The 25,662-nt window shown below is 32.8% G+C and overlaps 3 protein-coding genes across 3 annotated transcripts; 1 reads left to right on the forward strand and 2 right to left on the reverse strand.

Annotated features, from left to right (window-relative positions):
- The first annotated feature begins 1,855 nt into the window (after window positions 1-1,855).
- Window positions 1,856-5,012, forward strand: LOC130740660 (protein FMP32, mitochondrial-like). The gene is made up of 8 exons (XM_057593333.1): window positions 1,856-2,050; window positions 2,127-2,413; window positions 2,544-2,675; window positions 2,799-2,858; window positions 3,962-4,038; window positions 4,139-4,195; window positions 4,302-4,368; window positions 4,466-5,012. Exons 2-8 carry the CDS (start codon window positions 2,213-2,215, stop codon window positions 4,583-4,585), a joined length of 714 nt encoding a protein of 237 aa, XP_057449316.1. The 5' UTR covers window positions 1,856-2,050; window positions 2,127-2,212; the 3' UTR covers window positions 4,586-5,012.
- A 5,785-nt stretch (window positions 5,013-10,797) lies between these two features.
- On the reverse strand, window positions 10,798-14,248 carry LOC130740661 (cytochrome P450 84A1). The gene is made up of 2 exons (XM_057593334.1): window positions 13,161-14,248; window positions 10,798-11,680 (listed from the first exon to the last, which is right to left on the reverse strand). The coding sequence occupies exons 1-2, from the start codon at window positions 14,124-14,126 to the stop codon at window positions 11,057-11,059; spliced, it is 1,590 nt and encodes a 529-aa protein (XP_057449317.1). The 5' UTR covers window positions 14,127-14,248; the 3' UTR covers window positions 10,798-11,056.
- Window positions 14,249-24,374: 10,126 nt separating this feature from the next.
- LOC130737212 (uncharacterized) lies at window positions 24,375-25,315 on the reverse strand. Its single transcript, XM_057588970.1, has 5 exons — window positions 25,247-25,315; window positions 24,887-25,103; window positions 24,752-24,805; window positions 24,522-24,620; window positions 24,375-24,421 (listed from the first exon to the last, which is right to left on the reverse strand). The coding sequence occupies exons 1-5, from the start codon at window positions 25,313-25,315 to the stop codon at window positions 24,375-24,377; spliced, it is 486 nt and encodes a 161-aa protein (XP_057444953.1).
- Window positions 25,316-25,662: the final 347 nt, after the last annotated feature.

The raw sequence follows: 25,662 nt of genomic DNA on the forward strand, positions 1-25,662 counted from the left end.
ACTGACATGGACCTTTTGCCAATATATATGTTATTTTACCTGGAATCACCACTATTCATCTTAAGGAGTAGAAAATTTGATTAGGACATTAAAGCATGGTAGATGAATCACCTTTGCTTTCTCTTATACAATAGGTCCAGGAAACAATGCAAGGGCCTGATTATGTGGTGAAAATATTCACTGTTTTTTCATTTTGTTCATTTTTAATTATAAACCAATAGCTGCATTAAATATATGTTAAGTCACACTTGAATAAATGATTTTAAGACACACATAATATAAATGCAAAGAGTACATATCATATGAAAGTGTGGAGTGTATGAGAAGAGGGAATAAATCTAGAATTCCTTTAAGATGACAATTAAGAAACACACCAGATCTATAAATTCCATCAACCACCAGTGTTTGCAGAAACAACCAAATAAATAATCTTGTATACATTGCCCTCAACCAATTTGAGTGGATATAATTTTTGTATTCTGTGTAAGCTCATACATAAGGTTCATATTTATACATCAATGTGAGCAACAGGTTCATAACAAACCTATTTGCTGTTGCCACAAAATAAGATATTGAAACTTATAAAAAAAAACTAACTCTATCTCCTAACTCTCTAATAAAGACCAAAATCTGATTAAGACTAACAGAATGAACGAAATCTTATCAAAGACTAACTCTATCTCATAAATCAACCAAAAACACATAATATCTTATCTTATCTCTTGTTACTAACCTTGTTAGTCAAACACCAAAAACAGAAACCAGTCTCTGTCTTGTATACATTGCCCTTAACCAATTCACTTCTGAATTCTTTTTCTTGATTGAAGCCTCAATTTTCACACCCTATACAAAAAAATCAATTTGAATTAAATGAATGTAGGAAGTGAAGGACAAACAGCAATAGATATAAAACAAAAACAGGACAAAGCCATAAAGACATCAGTATAACTCACAACAACTTGAGATGCAGTAACAATTGAGGATGAGGATGAGAAAACAACTAAACGATGGGAGTATTTATAGAGATGGAAAATGAAAAATGCCATCACTCCAGTACAATGCTAGACTGACATGAACCAGCTCATTGATGACGAAATGAAATCTGCCTGCCATGATCTTGACTTCTCACTCTGACCCTCACCTAACACGAAAGAGTGCACCCTTCCACCTTCATCTGATACAACCTTCTCATCTCTTTCTGGAACTCACCTATAGAGTGATGACAAATCAAAGAAGATGATGTATTCTTCGTCACCATGGTTGAACCCGCGTTGATCAGCGGTGCCTGGGAGATGAAGGTGACGTTCAGAAGGAAATAAAAAACTAACCTTCCTCATGAACAGTTCTTTGGGCTGTGTTGATGATGCGAGATGACGGAGATGGTTCATAATGGTTGAGCTGTGTTGCCGTGTTGGATGGGTTGGAAGCGAGATGACGGAATGAAAAAGAAGAAGTTGGAAGAGGTTTGGTGATGCGAGATGACGGAGAAAGAATGAAAGACTGAGCTGTGTTGGATGGGTGTAGTGTAGGTACTGGACTTGGTCTAGAGCCCATTAAAATAATGCAAGGCAAAAAATAAAAATAAAAAAAATCAGAAAACATGATGAACGTAAAAAGAAGATGGACGGTGAGATTGAGAGATGGAGGGTTGAGATTGAGTGTTTCTTATGAATAGTAGCATGGGAGGTGAACTTTAAGTAGTAGTAGACTATGTCATTTTTAGTGAAGGATGAGAAAAAACAAGCCTTAATTAGAATAACCACACAACACAAATAGAGATTACTAATAAGAAGTGCAGATTTATTGAAAAAGAAAGAGAGTTGATATTTGTGATTACCTAAAACCATACAATGCTTTACCTGAAAAAAGAACAAAAACGTGAAATAAAGCAAAATTCCCTCGTGGACTTTGGTTCCCAATTATGGGACTGAGAAATCGTGTCGTAACGCAGTTTGTATCATTTTGATTCAAAATAGGATAAACTAGGTAGCAACCGCGAATTCCCACCAATTAATCACTTCTCTTCATTTCACGATTCATTCAATTTCAGGTAACACTCTTACAACAACGTTGTTACCCTTTTTCCCATCCTGTTTGATTCATTGGTTTTTGTTATTTTCTGTTAGGATTGTTGCTACGAACGTTTGTGGGTCGATTCGGAATCGTTGGTTGAATTCCGGGGTTGCAGAATTCCCCTTTTGTTTGGAATCTAATGGCCGCGGTTGCGGCTTGCAGGAGGGTGGGGCTATTGGGATCCAATTCGGTGATTGCCTCAACTGGATTTCGAGGAGGAGGAGGAGGAGGCTTTGGGGTTTCGAAATCATCGTTTCCTTCAATTTCTGGCTGTAGAAATTTCTCTGAACTGGTGAAATCAAATGGAAAACGCTTGTTTCTAGTTGACACATTAGCACTTGTAATTGTCATTCCTACTTTTCCTTTTCTATCCATTTCATTGTTTTCCTTGTTTGGTTGCGGAGTTACAATTAGGGGAAGTGAATTTGTTGTTTAATTTTGTGATTTTGTCACATTCTGTTGTTGTCTAGGTTAGGAGACTTGAGGGGCAAGGAGTGCCTTCAAAGCAAGCCGAGGCAATAACGGCTGCGATAACTGAAGTGTTGAATGACAGCCTCGAGAATGTATCGCAGTCGTTGGTGTCCAAAGGAGAAATGCAAAGGGTAAGGGCCCTTTTTGGACCTAATTTTAATGAATGTTTAATTTTCCTTGTGGTGCCCCATTGTCGGGTGAAATGCAATTTGTGTTCTAATATTAGCTGTTTCGGTTTCTGTTTGTTTCTTAAGACTGAGATGCTACAAGAAGCCAACCTGTCCAAATTCAAAGCTGAAGTGCAGAGCTCACAGGTATTTTTTGCTGAAGAAGTGGTGTTATATGTGGGGTTTGATGTTTGTGATATAGGTGCATGTGGATGAGATGAGTACTGATTTATGAAGGACTTTTGTGCATATATTTATTTCAGGCAGTGGGAGTTTAGTCTTACTGATGTCATAGATATAAATTGCATAAATTATACTAATCCAGGACTAGCTATCGTTTATACTTGTACGTTTGAATTTGATGCTTCACATTAGGGAATAAATGCATCATGCTTCTCTTGTTGTTAGGTAAATGCAAAGTAGTCATTCTTTGTCATTGTTATGTACAGCAATAAAACATTATAATTCCAGAACTCCATATTTTGGATGTGTTCTCTGAGTTAATTAACTTATTCAATAAGGTCGTAAACTCAAGCTTAGAACTTAGCTACCTTCACCATTCTTCCCTATCTTCTCATGTTTGCACTTTGCCTCTTTTGTTTCTTTTCTTTCCTTCCCTTTCTTTTACTGAATACCGCCGTTTTCATATTGCTTGTCATGATCTTGTCCCTGGCATACATGATCTTTCCTGGGTTGGTGGTGCCATGATGTATAAGACAAGTTCAAAGAATGGCATAAATTCTGGGGGATAAGCATGCTAACATCTGATATTCGTAAGACCAGATTGTATGGAAAACAAAGGAAAAAGGCGATGATAATTAGATACTTGTGTTATTAAAATGGCTATCTGGTGTTCTTTATTTGTTCTTTCTCTTTTGAACTGTATTTAGATACAAAATTCAACCAACTCCCTTCATCTGGTTAACTTATGATATTAAAAATGAATCGGCTGGATGTGTTCTAGAAAGTATTCGCGTGGTTATTGAAACAAATATTGTGATGAGAAAAAATATATTGTATTGAAGAAGTTTGGTTTGTTTTATTGCAATATCTTGGAACATTATGCATGGAGATGATCTGTTTTACTGTGGGAATTAGTTTACTTTTTTTCCTATTTTTTGGCTATAACATCATTCCTTGCTTTCCTTTCTTTTCTCTTGTATTTTTTCCTCAGATCATTTTTAAATTGAGGTGGTTTATTTCTTGTCTGTCTGATGCTATCATATGATGGAAACATTGTATCAATGCAGGGACACCATTTCTCTCTGCTTCAACATGAGACAGAGAAGCTTAGGAATGATATTGAGAAGATGCGCAGTGAATTGAGGTCTGTTTTACCATGACTTCATTGATTGACCTTTATCGAACCCTAGCTTCATCTGTCATGTTGTCATCTTTGTGATGCAATCTCACGGGTTATGATGCAGGTATGAGATAGATAAAGTCACTGCTGGCCAGCGGTTGGATTTGAACCTTGAAAGGGGGTAAGAATTTTGAACGAATATGCTGGTTGTCAAGCATTAAGGAACTTGTGTTATGTTGCATATCACATTTTTTCCTATCATTACTTATGTTTCGTTCTAAGTGCAGGAGGATTAGGGAGGAACTGGCCAATCAGAATGCTGAAACTAACAACCTGACTAACAAACTTGACAGAGTAAGCAAATTAGCGAATAATGAAAAGTGATTCTCTAGGTACACTTAATATCATTCCTTGTCATATTGATTATCTTTATCATAACTACTATGTTCAGGAGATCCATGCTCTGAGAGCACATCTGGAAGCAGCCAAATATGATGTGATAAAATACTGCATAGGAACCCTTGTTTCAATATCTGCTGTTGGCCTTGCTGTTCTTCGCATCTTGATGTGATTCAGATTAACATTGACAAAATTGAGGTGGAAAATATAACACCCCTTTGGAAGATTTTGTATGTTCTAGAAGAGAAACTGTTGTATTAGAATTCTGGTGGAGCTTAAGTGGCTCCCATTAGACACGGAAGGGGCCATTTTTTTAAGCCCTATTCTTTCCATATTCTTTTTTCATTCACCTGCCATTACCTGTGGAAGCTTACATAGTTTGTTGTACCTGCCTCATATATAATGAGCATATTTACAGACATTTGATTAGAATCTTTTTTTTTTTACTGATTCAACAGATGTGGTTGTCATTCTGAAAAATTATGTTCCCCTCTTAAGGAATGAGAATACCTTATTTGTAAGTTACTGATGATGTGCATGTTATGCTTCTGGCTTGTGCTAGTTGTTTAACCCCATATAAACGACTTTGGTTTGGGACCTGTTATGGGTCTGGCTTATAAGGGTGATCAAATTTGGCTGCTTTATGCACATTGTCTGCAAAGATTCAAATATCAAATTGGGTTATCCTGTGAAGCAACATAGAAAAAGCAACCCCTCCCCCCACCCCCCTGGAGAAATATAGTGCCGTCACACCATTAGAGTTATTCTCTCGTCTTGTTTCTTCTGTGTAATTATTTGTGACACTCCACTGGAACACTATTGGGCCGCGCACCAGAAAGTCTGCTAAATTTTTATTTTCAGGGCAATGTCTTTGCCACGGCACAACTCATCTTATACTTTTATTTTTAACCATTTGAAAGCAAAATTAAAAGCATGTTTCGTTGTTTGATGACTGCCAATTTGATGTCTTGGATAAGGAGCTTAATGGGTTGCACCAGAAAGGTGTCCCAGATACATCAAGGGAAACAACTTTAAATGAAACAATGCCAATACTATTATGCACTACACTTCTGATTCTTATGGATTGTGTAATGTGTGACGTGATGTTGAGTTAAACTCTCTCAATAGATACATAACCCATTTTTAAGTGTTGTTATAGAGACATATACAATGTATTTATCTAGTAAGTATGAAAATATAGGCCGTCTTCCATTAAAAAAACTTCGAAGGTCGCCTTCCATGAAAAACTTCCACAATTTTTCTATAATAATTCTAAGCAAGTAAAGGGATATGTATAAATGCCTAAAATATTTGTGTGAATACCTTATCCATCACAATTTTTCTATAATAATTCTAAGCAAGTAAAGGGATATGTATAAATGCCTAAAATATTTGTGTGAATACCTTATCCATCACAATTTAAAGGCAAAATGTTTGTTAGGTGATCTCATCTTCAGTTTTGTTCTAAAGGCCAAACAAAAACTTCCATTAAAATAGCACAAGGGTGCTATAAACCAGAGTACAATTAGACAATCAAAATAAAGAAAAGGAAGAAGAAAAGCAGTGATCTCATCTTTAGTAGTAACTTAGTAAATGAGTAATCACCTGGACTATGGTGTTACGTCACTTTTGTATATGTTGGTCCAATCCTTTTGGACCACTTAAACATTAATATTTTCGTTTATCTAAAAAAATCCATAGTCACTTGCTTACCATTAGTTGGAGCGATAATGAATTCAAGCATCGTATAGTTTTTTATTGAGTTTAATTTTGATGCACCGACAGTGTAAAGTTTTTTTACACCGTCAACCAATTAAATTTCAAGGATGTGATATGTCAATTAAAGAAATTAAATGAAAAGAGATATTTTCTCACATCCTTGAAATCTGATTGGTTGACGGTGTAAAAAAACTTTATACCGTCGGTGCATCAAACATTTTCTCTTTTTATTTGACACAAAATCTCAATAGATTCTTTTTTATTGAAAATAATTTTATTTTATTACTATTTTTAAAGGTACTATGAATTTGTTTCCAACATTCTAAATGAAAGGTTTTATTTACATTGATTTACTAAATTATAATTGACACTATGAATACTTTTTATGATGTGATACTTAATCAATGTCAAGAAATTATTTTTTCGACTATGATGCATAGAAATGACAGTCTGAGCATTTGAAATATAATCACAACAAAATTATTGCTTCTTCATAATTTTTTCCTCTTATTTTTTATTTATTTCTGATGGACAATTATTTATTAGACTCCTCTGTGTTATTGATTTTGAGTGCATAAGATCATAACGTTAGGATGGAGTTTTATTCCATATTTGTTATATTTTTGAGAGAGAACAAAACATGATAGTAGACTTCTTAAATTAATGGACTTTAATTCCGTGAAAAATGGTGAAATTGAAAATAAAACGTAACACTTATTAAAACCTTTTACATGACTACATAGTTTACATTTGCATCATTTTGATTATATATATATACTGATAGAAAAATTGCAAAAAAATTAAAATTTCTTTATAAATTTATATGAGTTATAAAATTATTATGTGTTAAACTATGTTAAATGAAAAGTGCTAACAACACACTATTTTAAATACATTTAATTTCTATCCTAACTAACTCAAATGTGATTGGAGTGTATCATTATCAGTGGATCTCTATGTAAAGAAACTTAAATCCATTTTTCAAATGAAAAATAAATAAAATATACTAGAGTCTTCCGTAATATTAGACCAGTCGACAACTACTCGTTTGTCATTTATATCCCAGAAGTAGTTGAATGACATTGGCAACTCCTGTGGAGCTCTGCAATTGACAATATAGCACATCAATGGAAAAAGGAGTGCCACATTCAATTAGTATATGTTTGAACTTATGGTTCTAATTGAATTATAATTCTGATAAAATTCAACGAAAGAGAAAGGTTTTGCCTCCCTTTCACTTGAATTCTAATAAAATCCAGAGAAACAAAAGCCTAATAACCTTCCCTTTCATGATGCTATATATTCTCACCAAAAATACTCCAGCTCCTGCTCTTATCTTTTTCTCTTCGATGCTATTGCTATTACGTGGTAGTGTGTGCTTCGGAATTAATACACTGCATTACATCATGCTTACCTTAATCATTTCATTTTTAATCCATAATTAATTTATTACTGTAACAATTAATTACACACATGCGCCATATAATTGGATGTCTATAATATTAAATCCGGATTTTGCACTTTCGTATATATAATAACAAACTATATACATCCACTTAATTTAATTTTCAATTTTGGAATATAGCGGTATGCTACCGGCACACAAATTCAAGATACTATTATAACCAAAAAAAAAATCCTCAATATACTATGTTCTAAAAACTTCTCCTGTCTCATGGTATATTAAAAGTTGAGTCACCTAACTTTAATTTCCTTTATTCATGAGAAACTTATTAACGTACGTTAACAAATGAATAATTTATAAGTGCCTTTTGTTTGTGGGTCCTTGTTTGTCTTAATGTAGGATTGAGTAAAATTAAATTTAGAGTGATAGAATGAGGTTTTTAGGTGGTTTTCTTTGATAAAAAGTTGTTAGAATAAAGTTTAGCATGGCAGAAATATCTCCCAATCATATTTTTATACAATATAATTCACAATTCTATTATTACATGTTTGTTTCGATGTTAGAATCAATGTCTTGCGTATCTCAAGACATCAACTGAGAAACTAGAATATTTTATCATATTGAATTTAATGTCGATCAGAAAAATAACATTTTAACATATTAATTTCAACTAATTGAATCTACCTTGACTTCAATAGAAATTCAAACATTTCTTAATTTTAATTATACATATAACTCCAAAAGTTATCTAACTCTTTGGTTGTGCAGTGTGCAAGAATACTGATTCATTCACACTTCTTTTTCTTTTTTATTTTATTTTTTATTTTATTTTCTTTCTATTTTTCTCTACAATTCTTACCACATGACATATAATATTTCATTTCACTTTCTTTCCTTCATATCTAACAAATGTATAATGATAAAAGAGATGTGAAAGAAATATTATTGTAGTGTGCAATCATGCACGTCCAATCTGAAATTAGATTCCAAGTAGCTATTAGAGAGATGCATCTTGATGTGTGTCTATCACCATGCAATCACACTGTTAATTCTACCAAACTTTAATAAATAAATAAAAAACTCTTTTTCATTAAAATGTGCATAATTAAATACATTTTTCAAGCGATAGGAGCTGACTGCTAAGGGACATAAGGAGAGGTCCAGGGGTCGATTCATAGTGGGTAAAATTTATCTTTTCAATGTAAAAAAATAGTAATTTTCATTAGAAGCATGCATGGTGAGGAAGCAGTATTAGGCAAATCTGTTAAAAGGTCTCTCCTACCCTCACCATATTTCAGACGCAAATTACAGTATTAGGCAAGAGTACTTTTCTATCCAAATATAGTATGTTTGTATTGTATACTTTCCTACTATAGCTAGATTTTGTATTTCACTAACAATCACACCCCTAAGTGTTACCGTTCTTTAATTCATTTTTCTCTCAAAAAAAATCAATTTCATTTGTTTGCTACGACTAAATTTCAGTTTAAAGAAACTAAAAAAAAAAATCAGTTTAAACACGTGATTTTAAGGTCAAATCGTTACAGCAAACAAAATCTAACCCCATGTATAAATACACAACACTTGCTTTCAATTCAATGTCGCCTGCAATCCAAGACAAAAAAATAAAACCACATGACCCCGATCGTCTGCCGCATTCTCTTACTTCTCGATTCGCTTTTATTTCACCATTTAAAAGTGTTGTGTTTTCTCTTGCAAATTTTTCTATTACAAATTTCCATACATATTAAATGGAGCAAGAAGATGGTAAATTTTTATTTAACCATTTAATATATAGGAAAAATTGTAAGACTAAAAAATGTTCGGTTCACACTCAACGTGAGAAATTTGTAATAATAATTTTGTAAAAAGTTTTATTAATTTTTATAAATTACTCTTATTTTAAAAGTTGCAAATTCAGCCAATTTATTTCTATATTTTCACAATAAATTTAATTTTTTAAGAATTTTTTTCTCCAAGTTAAAAAGTTTTCACAAATATCATAACGTTTTCATATTAAATATGAAGGTAATTTTGAAAATTTATTAAATTTTTTGATGACATTCCCTCGGTTTTAAAATAACTGCCCATTTAGAGAAAATATTGTTTTAATAAATATCCACTTATAATTCCAAGAAAATAGTTATTGATGTTTATTCATATATATAATGCTCATATGAGAATAATAAACAATGAGAGATAAAATACACTTTCGGTGATAAAATAAGAATAATATATTTTAAAATTTTAACAATATAATTGCATTTCTTAATATGTGTTTATTTTCTTTTTTGACAATTATTTTAAAATATATAAAATATTATAAAGTGGCTTATATTTATTGGGAAAAAAAAACTCTTAAAAAAAACTTATAAATGGATACATATAGAGTGAAGAAAAGCAAGAAACACATAGTAACTAATGTAATACATTTTTTTTTGGATAAATAAAATTGTATTAGATATCAGAGTATAAGGGATACTTCAACCCGAATACAAACAAAAGGAAAAAGAGAAAACAGAAAATAGCCCGACAATAGGAACTAACAGAAACCAACATGAAACTTGTACAGACTCAACTATATCAAAGTATATCCTTAGTTACTCTAACAAAGTATATCCTTAGCTAATACCCTCTGCCACTAACTAGTAACATGGTTGGACCATTCAGGAAATGCTTCAGGCAACTAAGCAGCTCACAATTGAGAGGAACCCGAGCACAGCAGCAGCGAGCACCATTCAATCACCACAGTTCTTGGATGCAGCTCCCAAATCAATCAATAGTAGTAATGAAATAGTGAATTGTAAACCACCACGGCCCTTTCACTGCTAACAATTTTGGATACACATCATGGGACTTGTAAACCATTCAAATAGTGAATTTCTAAAACTTCCCATACCTGCATTACACCATTGCCAGGATTTCAGCTTTACACTAATGCAATACATGATGTGTGATTAAAAAATAGATGAAGACAAAAATTTGTGAAATATGTGTATTTAATTAGGTGTCTAAAACCATTACTCATTCACCATATAGGAGAATTGTTCACGAAAAAACTCCAAGAACAAAGTCATTAAGACAATAAAAAGTTTCGCCTTAGCCCTTAAGAATTATCAAATGAGGAGGAGAAAGCTCCCTTATATAAATGGGGGCAATCAAATTACCATCAATATTTTGAGTGAGCACGTATTGGGTCGGACTTGTCTCAACCGCTTCTATAATGTTCAAAATCAAAGTGGAAATAGGAAGCAAACAAATACAACAAAACACATGAACATATGAACATGTTTAAGGCGCAAAATTACAGCTTACATCATTAAGAGTTCTTTTTTCCCCCTTTTCACACAGATAGAGATGGAGAACTAAATACTCACATGCACAATCTTATTCTTATATTTATTTTTTTCTTCATCATATATCTATATACTTTTGTTTAATTGGAGCCTAAAAAGAAAATGCCAAAAAAATGTCCATTTGTTTTGTTTTCGATGCCTTTTTCCTTTTCTTCTTCTCCTTCTAAGACAGTGGACAGACAACACGCTTGGTGGGTATGGCAACGAGTCGACTCGCCCTTGGAGCGGTGAGTCCAAACACATCGCTCATGTCCATCTCACTGGGTTTCATCCCGTCCGGCAGTTCCCACGTGAAACAATGAAGGAGGTGAGCCACCGCCAAGTCAAGCGCGTACAGACCCAGTTGCATCCCGGGGCAGGACCTGCGACCCGATCCGAATGGAATAAACTCGAAGTTGCTCCCTTTGAAATTTGGCACGCCAGGTTTCAAGAACCGGGAGGGTTTGAAACTGTTAGGTTCCTCCCAACAATTCTTGTCTCTCCCGATGGCCCACACGTTGATCATCACGCGTGCCTTCTTTGGGATGAAGTAGCCGCCGATCGTCACATCCTCCGCCGTCTCGTGGAGGAGGAGCGGGATCGGTGGGTGGAGGCGCAAGGTCTCTTTCAATGCACACTTCAAATGAGTGAGTTTTTCAAAATCGGACTCCTCGACCACGCGGTCCAAGCCCACCACGTCAGCGAGCTCTTGTTGAACCCTCTTGAGTTCTTCTGGAGTTTTCATTAGCTCCGACATGGCCCACTCGATTGCTGAAGCTACTGTCTCTGTACCTCCAAACATCACATCCTGTACCACAAGGACATTTTATTATTCAATTATTTCCATGTTGGAGTGTCAGAGCTAGAAAACAAACATAATCTACCGTTGGAGATTAATTTGCCGAAATCATAATGTGATTAGGAAAACAACAATGAACTAGATATGGACGGAAAAATGACACCCACCCAACCCCCACTAAAAATACAAATGGATGGTTTGGCTTATGTCTCTATTCCTGATCCAATCTTATCGATCAGCTATATTTGCTCATCTTCAATCAACAAATAATCACAATAACTATGTTCAGATTTCACCTTTTTTTCTTCTTCGATTTCGGCAGAAGTTTTCACAATTGGACGGGGACATGTTTTTCTAATAATACTATTCAAATAATTTTCACATCTTTATGTTATATTTATAATCATTTTAATTTTAGTTCATATGATAAGACAGTGAAACCTAGTTAAATATTTGTGTAATTTATAGTATTAGTGCATAATTGTTACACTTACTAAAATATAGTATATCAAGAACAAAAGCGTCACAAAACCTTAGTTTTAAAATCTCTAAAATTGAGAGAGTACTTGTCACACAAAAATCACCTGAAGTTTAAAAAACTCTAAACCGAGAGTACTTCGTCTTTGACATAGACATATCATCAACTCTTGATAAATTAAAACTATATATGCTAACAAAGATATATGTATTTATACATGGCCAAACACATGCAAATACGTACTTATTCAATTAGCTAGTACGAATAAATACTTTTTCTGATAATTTAAACATGAAAAATTCGCTTAGGGGAAAAAAAAATTGTACCACGCTTTCTGTAATTAATGGAGAGATTGGGAAAAAAAATGAGAGTGAGACAAAAGCACGAGATAAGCTAGTTGATGGAAATGTAAAGTTTTTATTTTTATTTTTATATATAAGTCAAACTAGTGCTTTCAAATATAAGGGTTGTCTAAATAACTCATGATAAAATTTGGGTTAAATAACTCACCACCAAATCACATTGGAGATAAATGAGTTGAAATTTCTATATTTTATTTATTAATTTATTTTCAACTCATTTATCTCCAATGTGATTGGGTGGTGTGTTATTTAACCAAAAATTTATCATGGATCATTTAGACAACCTCAAATATAAATACAAACTATTTTCAATGTACTAAAAAAAATATAAATACAAACCCAAAATGAAAAGGTGGGAGAGAAAAACAATGCAATATATGATAAATATGAAAAGAATAGAAAGAAAGAAGAGATACGTGTTATATGTCTACACTACACTAAGGTGTTTAAGCACTATTTGTAGATGGTACTATGTAGAGAAGTGATCAATTTTGAATTTATGATACCAACAGTGCCCTCATGAGTTAACATCAGTGGCCCAGTGGGTTACACTAAACGTGTCAATTACCACTAACTATAGTGTTAATTTTAACCAGTTGATGAGTTATAATCTGATATAGAAAACAAATCATGCATCACATTCACATACCATAATGATTGCTTTGATGTTATCCTTGGTGAGCTTGATTGAGTTCTGCAAATCCTCCGACTCATTACTACTCCCTTTACTACCCGCCACCTCCTCCTCCGTGTAGAAAGCCAGCAACTCATCCACCATGTCCGTTTCTCCATCACCATCCACGCCACCACCACCACCCCTCTTCTTCTGCACGTGCTCGTCAATAATCTTCCCGATGAAGCTATCCAACGCTGCACGTGCCTTCACGAGCCTTGCGTTCAGCCCCTGAGGATCGATGGCGCCAATATAAGGAATGAAATCTGCTATGTTGAAAGCTCCAAAAAGCTTGGAGAATTCTTGCAATATCCCAATGAACTCATCTTGCCCCTCCTTCGAGCTCGACCCGAAGGCGGCACGGTAGATGATGTTCTTGGTGAGGTTGAACACTACCTCACCAATGTTTACCGGGGTGCCGGTGTTTTGGTCGACGTCGCGTACTGCGGCGTCGACCTCATCCCGGACGGACTGCCAAGACTCTGCGCGTTTGCGGCTGAAGAGCTTCATCACGCAGAGTTTGCGCATCTGGCGCCAGAAGGGGCCGTAGTGGGCGAACGCCATGTCGGCGCGGTCGTAGGTGAGGTAGCTAATGGCTATGGTGGCTGGCCGGTTGGAGAAGATGTTGTCGTGGACTTGGAGGACCTGGCGGGCTGCGTCGGGGTCGGAAACCGCCACCATGTGGATGAACCCCATGCGGAGGTGGAAGATGCCGCCGTATTGTTTTGCAAGGGTGGCTAAGCCTCGGTGGGTTAACTGGTCCATCATGAGCATGTTGCCTATGATGGGTAAGCCTTTTGGGCCTGGCGGGTATGGTGGTCTTTTGCGAATTCTAGAGGCTAAACCCAACAGTAGTAACATTGGGACCATGAACAAGAAAGCCATAGGGAGTTGTTCATGTCTGAGGTTGGCTATGGTTTGCCATGTTGGAAGCGAATCCATTATCTGTGTAGCTAATTAAGTTTTAGGGGTTTTGGCTTAAGGGAATCAATTTGTATCTATGGATGGCTTTTAGGGGATTCTAGAGATTGCTTGCAACTTCAAGTATTGCTAACTAGAGCGAAATATGATGGTGCCTTATATATACACTTTTCTTGTCTACATGAAAGATAAAAACAAAAGAGTAAGGTATTAACTCTTTTAAATATCAATAAAACTTCATTCATACCCTAATTATATTCCACCCACACCTAAAGAAAAATATAAGGAATAGAAAGAAAAGTAAGAGGCATGATTTGGGGTTTGATAGAAGAAGAAAAATAGATAAATAGAAATAAAATGTATGAGAAAATTATATGAAAAACGATCGGAGCTGAGTCATGTGTAAATGAATTATAACCTCTGAAATATTAAAAGTAAAAGAAAGTGAAAAAGTTTGTTTGATAACATAGTTACACTCACACCTTGAAGATGATAGAGACATGAAAAATAAAATGAATAATATGATAGGAAAAAAAAGGACATATTAATTAAAGAGAAATTCAGTGAAAACATTAAAAATATTGGATATGAGTCATTAAAAAAAAATAAAGAGAAAAATGCTAGAGAATATTAAAAATATTTTTATAATAATAAAAGACGTGATGTTAACATTGTACGTTAAACGTCAGCCCTAATAGTAAAAGGTAATAAGTAAAAATAGAATATAATATTACTGCTGTTGAAAGTTCTCTTTGTGTTTTTTTAAAGATGAAAGCAACTTTTTATTAAGGTCCAATAAAATTGGGAACAATCTTGATCTCTCAAATGAGCGTAGAAAGGTAGAAATAAGATCCTACACCCTCCAACTAAATAAACTGCCCATATGAAAAATTCCTTACAATGAATAACCGACTAATCAATTTGACGTTAAAGTATTGCTGCTCCACCACCCTTTTCAACTACAATCCCACGAAACTTTCTAATTAAATACTTACAAAGAAGAACGTAAACAGATGGTTAATGTGAAATATTGCTGTAGGTTTCCCATGCTAAAATTGTGTGTCGGAAGAAGAAATCAAAAGTACTGTAGTAGGACCGATCTTCGAAAGCGAAATGCCCTCTTGTTTTTCAACTGCAAGCAAAATACTGACTTATCACACCGTCGTACGTAACATAGCCATATATAGCCATATATACGTGTGTGACTACATTTATTATATTGTGACTTTTAGTGATTGTATTAATTTCCTTTAATTCATTACAATCTGCCAATTCTCTTCTAACGATTGAAAAACGAGCAAAATAACAAGTAACATGAGGAGTTAAGTATGAGAAAGAAGCCGTTTAATAGTTGCCACTCCAGTGGCGGACAATTCATTATACCTCACCGTCCACATTAAATTCTGATTTATGTACATTGTTTTTATGACAAACATCGAACGCATACAATTTGTTGCTGATTAACACCAAACACCGCAATTTGTGGCAAACACTCTGCCAATTGTGGTAGTTTTTGCTCAATCACAGTGTGTCTGGTGTGCGGCAAGAAATAGTATGCACGAAACATTTTTATTCAAATAATAAAAATGATGTTGAATTATTTATCTTCAAAGTTGTACTTTTTTTGGGGTCAATAAGTTGTACTTGGTAAAAGCTAAGACTTTGTACAATTAGGACAGTTTTTTTTTTTGGGTCGAAATTAGGACAGTTCGTAGCAGAGAAAGTAAAGGCTTAGACTGGGCCCAATACGGTTCATAGCTGAGACTTGCTACTGGATCATTAATCCGAATAGGATCAATCAGTTCAGCGCCCACTTGAAAGAAATATGAAGAGCCACATTTAATACATAAACTTTTAATAATAACTATAACAACGGAAAGATACTCAATCCGTTCCATAAAGTTTGTAGTTTTCGGTATGATTTCAATATCTCAAATAATTTGTTATTTTAGGATGCCAATGCATTTTTCCTCATTTTTTTCCACTTATACCCTCATTTAATGCATTTTATCTCACTTATCACCTTTCATATTAACCAACCATAATTATTCTCTATTAATTACATTCTTTTTTACTATCTAAGTATAATTTAATAGTTTCACATCATACTAGTAAAATTAAATAAGGACAATTTAGTCAAATTATACTATTAATAATTGATTTCTTGCTCTTTGTGCCACAACCTTAAACTACAAACTTTCTGAAATAAAGGGAGTACTAAACTGATAACAGATAAAAATTAGTGCATAAAGCCAAATTAAGCTGTAAAATAATAGGATGGAAGACAAAAAAAAAACAAAGGAAGATATAGTATCAAATTAAACCTTATAAAGGTTAGCACAAAGGAATGCATCTTAAAATTAGTTAAGAGTAATAAATTTGTAAAACTTTTTAATTACTTTACTAAATTACCCTTACTTATTATTAATTAGAAGTGAGACGAAGTATATATATACACATCAATGAGCTAGCGTTAAGAAAACTTCCACTCATTCCTGATTGGGCTCTCAATGCATTATTCCCCTAAAAACTCTCATCGCTTCCTGCATGAAATGATTTCAACAAATCTTTAATTTCCTGGTTAGTATAAGTCTTATTAATGGTCGACATCTATATCTCACTTGATTATGCTTTTGACTAGTTCATCCTTGCTGCCGCATATTACATTACATATATGGCTAAAATATGGTCTTGCACTTATGTACAGGCGAGGGACGCGGAAGTAGATGTAACAAAAATAAAGCAGTCACGTTAAGAGAGAAAGTTTTTTTAGGCTTTAACCCTCCAAATTATTAAAAAAAAAAAAGAGATAAAGTTTTCGTAATAAAATAATATTTATATATAGTACCTAGCTACATCAACTAACCCTTGTAATTTTCTAGTTATATGTATACTATATACCGTTTGTTTATATATATCTCCATACATACACGACTCCACCAATTATAATAGTTAATTATCTATATGATTTGATCAAAAGTGTATGATGTATTCAGGTAAAAAAAAATTGGAATCTCGCTAGGACTCATAATCGATAATGAAGATGTAGTTGTTGTGTTTAGTGAAGTCAAATCTGTTAAAAGAAATATAGGGTTAAGTATATTTTTGTCCCGGTAAAATAGGAATAATATCCTTTATAAATAATTCATACATTTTAGTCTCCACCATATATAAATGAAATGGGTGAAATAAGTTCATTGTTATTGCGGTTTAAACCGCCACTAAAACTAAGATTAGATAATTTGTTGCGGTTAACCGATAATACATAAAAACATAACCGGCACAAAAAGTATGATAGGGACTAACTTCACCTATTTTGATCATGTTTGAGACTGAAAATTGTGAATTTCTTAGAGAGATTAGATTCAATTGACTCCTATTTAAACCAAAAAAATTAAGTATGAGTTTGAAGTCTCTTGAAGAGTACGTGTATAAGAGATTATTAATTTAATGTACAACTAATTAATCTTTTCATGTTCTTCGTACTCTCTCCGTTCTAGAAAGTTTGTTGTTTTACACAATTTTTCAATATCCCAAAATGTTTGTTGTGTTAGAAAATCAATACATTTTTTTCTAATTTTTTTCCACATATACCCTCATTTAATACATTTTCTCTCACTTATCACATTTCATATTAACCAACCACAACTCTTCTCTATTAATTACATTCTTCTCTATCTAAGTAAATTTAATAGTTGCACATCATACTAGTAAAATTAAATAAGGGCAATCTAGTCAAATTATACTATCAATAATTGTTTTCTTACTCTTTGTGTCACAACCTTAAACTACAAACATACTGGAACGGATGGAGTATTAAATTTAAGTTTCCTTGTACCTATATTCAATAAAATTTTTACTTATAGAAAAATATAAGAAATAATACTCATAAGTCTGTCTTAAATTTTTTAATAATTATGTTGTCCTCAACAAAATTGGTTACTCATGAATTCATCCTCAGAGAATAAATTGTTATTTTAATTTGCTTATGATGAAAATGATTTGCTGCATATCGTTTTGCCACCTTTCTTACTTGAGAAACAAAACCCTCGCTCCTTGACCTTCAATATTTTTTTGAACTACATGTATATATATCTAATTTTGTTCAAGTGAGGTAAAATATAATATTGGCCTTAATTAATTCATCCATAGTTTTTTTTTGGGGGGAGGGGGGTTGTTTTTTCGGAGTAGATGAAAATCTTATCTTTTCTACTGGAATGCAGAATATTAAATGTGTAAAAAGAATAAAAAATTTTGTGTTCAGCATAAATATATTTTATGCATGATTTCTTCAGCTAATTAATTAAATTAAGTAATGTCACAGCAAGTAACTTGATATCTTGACTCTTCAGCTAATTAAATTAAGTAACATCACATCACATTATGCATGATTTCTTGTTCATCATCAGGTCACTTGTATTTTATTTTCTTATACTAAAAGTAGGCCACTTGTTTTGTTTGATTATTTCTCAAGCGACATGCATGCATATAGATATTTCTTTCTAGTTGCCACAGTTGAATTAATGAATTCAAAATGACGACAATGACGACAAACTAGTAAATATCTTTCAAATGCTTTATATTATAAGTTAATGAACTGCCACATTCATTCAACTAATTATTAGAGAGTCATTTCATTTTTATTTATTTGTAGTAATTCTTGGAATTAAAACATGCATGCTGATCAAATTAGATGCGAAGCTTGTATCTATATATGATCTCAATTCTTTAACCTTTACATTTAATCTTTACGTTAATGCAAGGGTTATTATTAAAGAATCCTAAGTAATCATGCAACAGTAGTATTTATGTAAGGGAGGATCAAACCAAGAGATTCATGTAAAGTAGCTAGATTCTAGAATGAGAGCGACTTAGACAGCTGGATTGATTGATTTTTTTTTCTTTCGAAGGGAATGAAAATGTTATAATATATATAACATTCATGGTAGATTTTAACATCGTGGAGAAAAGTATTGAGAACAACGTTCTCTCAAGTCTCAAGCAATTGTTGATTGAAAAATCAAAACAAAAAGGAAAAAAAAAAGGAACTACAATGAAACATTTTCTCTAAAACTTCCATCAGGGCCGGCCCAAGGGTAAAGCAACTCAAGCAAGGGCTTTAGGCCTCCAAAAATTTATTTTTTTTATTAAGTAAAAAAAGGCCTCTAATTTTTTTTTTACTAAGTAAAAAAGGCCCCCAAAATTAAAATTAATAAAATTTAGTCTTAGATCAATCATGTCTTAAGGCCTCCAAAATTAAAAATTGCTTTAGGCCTCATTTGGTGTTGGGCCGGTCCTGACTTCCATGGTTGACTAATCCATCTGGAAAAATATTTACTTTCCAATTTTCCATTCAGCCACTCTTTACTAATTTTTTATTTAATACAGCAGTAGTTGGGTTGATTTTACCTATATCTGATGACAATGCCCACTGGTCGCTTGAGTGGCGAATCCAGGACCCTGGGGTCAGGGGTACAAATTTTTTAAATGAACACATCGGTAAAAATATAATTAAAAATAATTTTAATATGTTTATACGTACGTGAGAAATTATACATGTCATAATTGTACAAATATGTAGGTCTTTGATGCAAATAGGTGCAAAACTTAATCTACTAATATAATTAATAATTTTCAAGGGTTCAAAAAATAATTATATAAAAAATTAAGTGCAATTTTTTTGGTTCACGGGGTTCATCGTTCAGATGAACCCCTCTCATCACAACATAGGTCCGCACCTCTTCCAATGACATTATTTATTAACAGATTTGCCTTGCCATGAAAATACAAAGCTAAGACGAACTCGCTCAAAATAGCTTTATATCTCTAATTTCCTAATTTGGAGTATAAGTTTGTTTGCTGTGGTAGAATGAACTAAAAAAATAAAGGCTAAAAAGCACTTTTGGCCCCTGATTTTTCAAGTTTGTTCAAATTCTGCCCCTACTCTATTTTTGTCGATGTTTCTACCCCTCATGTTTTCAAACAGTGCACCGTATACCCCTCCGCCAGTCAGACGTTAAAAAACTAACGGAATGAGCTGATTTGATTTTTTTTTTTTTAATATTATTTGGACCTACCACGTGGAAATTACAAGTGAAATTGGAAAAAAGGGGCATGGGAGATTCAAATTCAAGACCTGTAAGTAGCAAAGCATGCATTTAACCAGTTCAGTTACATGCATAATTAATATATACATCAAGCAAATTTAATTTATATTATTTCCTTGATCATCATCAACTTCATATACTCCTCTTCATCTCTCCAATCCACTCAAGAACCTCTCTTGAGAAAGCCTGATTGGCGGAGGGGTAGACGGTGCACTGTTTGAAAACATCAGGGTTAGAAACGTCGGCAAAAATAGAATATGACAGAATTTGCATAAACTTAAAATATCAGGGTCAAAAATGCTTTTTAGCCAAAAATAAACAAAAGTGTCTATACATAAATTGTATAAATTGTGATGAATTGATACATGTGTTTCTTATTAGGTGTATCATGTATGCATTCATCACAATGAATAATGATACTTACCCACTTTTTTTCACCTCCACTGTATTAAATAAAAAGAGAATTAATAGATATAAGTGATATGATGTGTAATGTGATAGAAAATGCAGATAAAAATCGGAAGAAAAAGGGGTGAAAATGAGATATAAGAGAAAGTGAGGTGCGTAGATATCATTACTCCATCACAATTTATATATTTGAGTATCATTATTACTAAAATTCAAATGATTATATCCTTCATTTGTTCCCTGAGTAGCTTCTTACTTCATGCATTGGTCAGTGTGACCTCACCAATCTGGGAGGATGAATTGATATGACGTATTTGCGCACGATGAAGATCATGAAGATTTGGACATTTTCTAGCTTTTTGTCCACACAGCATATAAAGTGACTAGGATAACCGGATAAGTTCGTTTATAAGAAAACAAGAGGCTGTATAATTAAATCAAGTATAAATAACACAATCTTATGTCAATCATTCATCATGTTTAAGAAGGTAAGTCATATAAGTGCGTCACTCAGTATTATAAGTAATACAACCTAACCTAATACATGAGGTTATATATGTGTAATAATAATTTTCTCAATAAATTTTTAATTAAATCATCCTAGTCCTCATGTTGTTATTAAAATTTTATATACTGGTCCAAATCATCATATATGAGATCTGAGTTGCACTTATTATACCCAATACACTTATATCAGTCACATTAAAAATGCAGAATGAGGACTAGGATGTTCAACTTTGGAAACAAAAATTGAGATGGAGGATATAAAAAACAGGCATAAGATCTCCATTTTTTCCTCAACAATGTTGTTTGAAGATAAAGAGAGAGAAATATAGACTGAATGAGTGGGAAGAGCTATTAAGGTCGATCCTCACACAATACACATCTAAAGAGAGATGAAGAGTCTTCTATGTGACTAAATCTCAAATTTATAATAGTCAACATATGTTGACTGAATATTAGGTAATTTATAAATTCAAGAAAAAAACATATAACGCACATGACAAAAAATTCCATAAACTATAGCTATGTTTGACATGTTATTTCAGCTATCTTATAGCTCATTTGACTAATTTAAAAGCTCTATAAAAATGTTTGGTGAATGAGCTTAATTAGTTCAATAGCTTAAAGCTTTAAGCTATAAGCTATCTCAGGTAGCATAAAGCTTAAAGCTTATCACTTATTAGATATACTCTCATTTTTATCCTTATTATTTTATTAAAATTCCACATTTAACCTTATATGTTTTTTACTAAACATATTTACTTATCAGTTATCACATTTTCTCATATGCACATCGTTCCCACACACAAATAATTAATACTTTAGAATAAAATAAATAATTTTATTACAAATTACAAATTATTTGTTTTATTCTATTTAATTTAATAAAAATATAGAAAATTAAATAAGTAAAAATTAATATTATATTTTTAAGATGATAAATAACTTGAGTGAAATTAAAATATTTATAATAATTTTAATATCAATATCATATAGGTATTAATGTGAAAATAAAGTAATGTTAAATATAAAAAAAATTATACAAGTATGTCCTTTTATGACATTTTACAATTTCAGTTTGTTCAACAGTTAGCTTTATCAAACACTTTTGTTCCAATTACGTAGTTTTTCAGCTTTCAGCTATCAGCTAGGCGTGCCAAACATAACCTATATTTAACATAATTTTTATTTTCACTTTTTCATCAACCAAGAAAGGAAAAAGCTTATCAAAAATAAAACCAAGAAAGGAAAAAGTTTTTACAAATGGGCCAAGTTCCCCCTTCAAAGACAAATTTATTTCTGCATTTCCATAGAGTGAAACACGAGTAATGTTACTCACACACCTCTTTTGAGGTGTGTGAGGTGGAATGATGAGAGAGATAGAAAGAAAAGAAAAAGTAAGGGAGAGAAAGTATGAGATGTGATAAATGGTAAGAGGAGAGAGATAGAAACAAAAATAGGTGGAAATGAAGTGTTTTAAAAATGAGGTGTGTATATATCATTACTCGTGAAACACTGAAACCTAAGAAGACATATTTGAAATAATCAGGCTGCTGTTTTATTTTTTGTCAAATCAGGCTGCTGTTTTTTTTTTTTTGATCCACATGCTGCTGTTTGAACACTATAATCTTCTCAATCCACACATCTATTAATGGGCTGAAGCATTTACATATTGGGCCAGATACTGATTTTCTTGTACTGGGCTCGGCTAAATCGTAATATTAGCCTATAGGCTTTCTAATATTAATAAAGGAAATAAACAAACCAAAAATAATTTTGGGCCAAGCATCCATATAGAATCAGGACTTGGGCAGTCCTCTATATTTCATATACAACTTTTTGGGTATAATGTCGATCTCGTTCTATAAACTTTGTATCTTTTCTTTCCAAAAATAATATTTATTTTTGACTTACTCATCAGTATTATTTAATTTTCTTAGAGCCAAGACATTCTTATCATAAAGTGAACAATCTCATTTCAAATACTACTACTCATTTTCACGCGTGCGTTGCACGGCGATTAAGTTTATTGTGTAGATATATCTGTAGAATATCAAATAACAAAGAATAGGTTCAAACATGTATGTGAATAGACCAACTTAAAAATGTTAAATAGATTTTGTTGTATGACCTACCGATGTGAACACATGAATAATATTATAAATCCAAGTTTTTACGGAATGCTTGCAAAAACAAACAAATTAAAAAATCACAAAAATGTCAACAGCGTTATCGCTTAATAGAACTTGCTGTCTATGTTCAGTGATAATGATTTCAGACTTGAAGTTGAAGTTTGCTACCAATTCAATATTTGAGTAACATAACCTACAATGAAAAAAGTAGATATCCGAGTAATAATTAGTAAGCAATACAAAGATGAACTTGATATATCATTTATAAATTAAAAACAAACCTTATAGCAACGGAATTATCCTTCAAGTTAGATGACCAATAAGCTGCTTGATATTTATTTATACTGTCAAAACTTAAAACAAAGACATATCAGATTTGGTATTTAAAAAAATATAAACCCAACAAAATTGTAGTAAAAAACAACACTTATATATCAAATATTTTCAAAGACTTCTTGATAGACAACGTTGCGGGTAGTGTTAGAAACTACTCATTGGTCATCTAGGATTAGTATTTTCAAACCTTTTCTAGATTTAACTCTTGATAGTGCAACATATAATTGTCCATGAGTAAAGACAGGCCTTGGCAAATACAGTCCAACATGAAATAAAGATTGTCCCTGACTTGTATTTATAGTCATTGCAAAACATAATTGACAATACACCTTCTTGCTACACTTGCACGCATGGTAATGCCAGACCATACCCTCTGCAATATACTTAACAGTACCAAGTACAACATAAAATGACTTCTGAAAAAAAATGCAGTAATAAATAACTGTAATATATGTTATTTGAAGGAGACATAATTACTATTGTGGAATTATAAAGTGAACAATATACTTCAGCAAGATCTTTGAGTTGCTCGATAGTTTTCCCATCACTCTTTTTCAGAAATCTTCTTCAAGGGATGATTTTTTTGCAGAGTCTTGAAGCGGACTAATAATTTGTGCTGCGGGATCATTTGACTCCAAGAACCTAGGGATTAGCCGTTATTACGATTAATTCAAATCATTGAATTAAAGATTTTTTAAAAAAAAAATACAATTTTTGAGATAAATCCATAAGAATATAATTTACCGAACACGGAGAGGGGCAGCTTCTTGAATTAGAGGATTTTAAAGAACCCTAATAGCACCATAAACATTTTTTATGCTAGCCTTACCTGTAAAAAAATAATTACAATTAAAAATAAAACACGTTAAAATAATTTCAATGTCAGCTTAAAAAAAATTAATTAATACCTTTAAATGACTTGATCTTACAACACTGCACAACCACGACAGCATTGGTTGCATCAACAAATGAAAGATTATCAACGACTTCAGAAGCATATTTTCCGAAAAACACATTCAACCCGAACCCTAATCACAAAAATAGTTATTAAAATAAATTTTCGTAAACATAAAATTAGGATCGATCACTTGAATAAGCAAATAACATGAGGTGTATCCATCTTGGTCAAGTTCAATAGTTATCCTCTTCTGTTTAGTACCATCTTTTTCGAACTCTTGTTCTCCACTTGCTCCAGTGAGAATTCCAATTACATCTGGTGAAATACAGAAAAAAAATGTAAGGAAAATTATTAACAATTTTTAAAAAAATCAAGAGGTTACAGAAGAGTTAATACCTATAAGGAATGATGTATCAAGGTCCTTATACATTATGTCACCAAGTGGAACGAAAGAGTACGGCGTTATGTTGATAGCCTTGTTAGGAAGCAATCGTACAGAAGTCTGAATATCAAAGTTGATCTTGAATGGATGCTCGATTGGGAGAAAATCACATCCGCTTTCGCCAACATCAAAGAATGAAATCTGGTATACTTTTCCTTCAGTTAGCAAAGACTGAAATCAATAAATCAAAGTCTTCCTAACAGTAGCATGAATCTTAGAGCCCTGAAATTTTAAAAGTTTACAAACTAAGCAATTTATGAATGCATTCACAAAATTACACTAAAACTGACTGATTCAAAAAAAAAGTGCTATACCTTGTCATCCATAAGTATCATGTCCATTGAAAAGGGTAGCTTTGAGCCATATAAACTCGTTTCAGCCATAAACGATTGACTTTCGCAAAAATTGTCCAGGTTTATTTGGAGGCATCAATTGTGGTCAGATCATCGATTCTTGAAGCCATCAGAAGAAAGGTTTTTCTCAAATTTTTCAAGTGCTGGAAAATGCAAGGAATGATGGAGGAGAAATGTCACATAAGGAGGCATCTATAGTTGAAATTAGGGTTAATGATGTCTAAAGTTGTCAAGAATATTCCATTCCCAAATAGAATATGTATTTTTAATTATAAAACTGTTTTATTTGGCAACCAAAAAATCACAGGGTATTAATCCCGCTCACCATATTTCTATATATTTTCCTTCAAACATACCATCAACTTTATTTTGTGATA

The sequence above is a fragment of the Lotus japonicus genome, chromosome 2, assembly GCF_012489685.1.
Source record: "Lotus japonicus ecotype B-129 chromosome 2, LjGifu_v1.2".
Lineage (NCBI taxonomy): Eukaryota > Viridiplantae > Streptophyta > Magnoliopsida > Fabales > Fabaceae > Lotus > Lotus japonicus.

Excerpts from the sequence above, each read along its gene's own strand:
- LOC130740660 (XM_057593333.1), top strand. The coding sequence starts at position 2,213 with ATGGCCGCGGTTGCGGCTTGCAGGAGGGTGGGGCTATTGGGATCCAAT. Across the intron at positions 4,039-4,138 it reads AAGATGCGCAGTGAATTGAG|GTATGAGATAGATAAAGTCA; the intron begins GTCTGTTTTACC and ends GTTATGATGCAG. Across the intron at positions 4,196-4,301 it reads GATTTGAACCTTGAAAGGGG|GAGGATTAGGGAGGAACTGG; the intron begins GTAAGAATTTTG and ends TTCTAAGTGCAG.
- LOC130740661 (XM_057593334.1), bottom strand. The coding sequence starts at position 14,126 with ATGGATTCGCTTCCAACATGGCAAACCATAGCCAACCTCAGACATGAA. Across the intron at positions 11,681-13,160 it reads ACATCAAAGCAATCATTATG|GATGTGATGTTTGGAGGTAC; the intron begins GTATGTGAATGT and ends CTTGTGGTACAG.
- LOC130737212 (XM_057588970.1), bottom strand. The coding sequence starts at position 25,315 with ATGGCTGAAACGAGTTTATATGGCTCAAAGCTACCCTTTTCAATGGAC. Across the intron at positions 25,104-25,246 it reads TGATACTTATGGATGACAAG|TCTTTGCTAACTGAAGGAAA; the intron begins GTATAGCACTTT and ends TATTGATTTCAG. Across the intron at positions 24,806-24,886 it reads TGATACATCATTCCTTATAG|ATGTAATTGGAATTCTCACT; the intron begins GTATTAACTCTT and ends GTATTTCACCAG.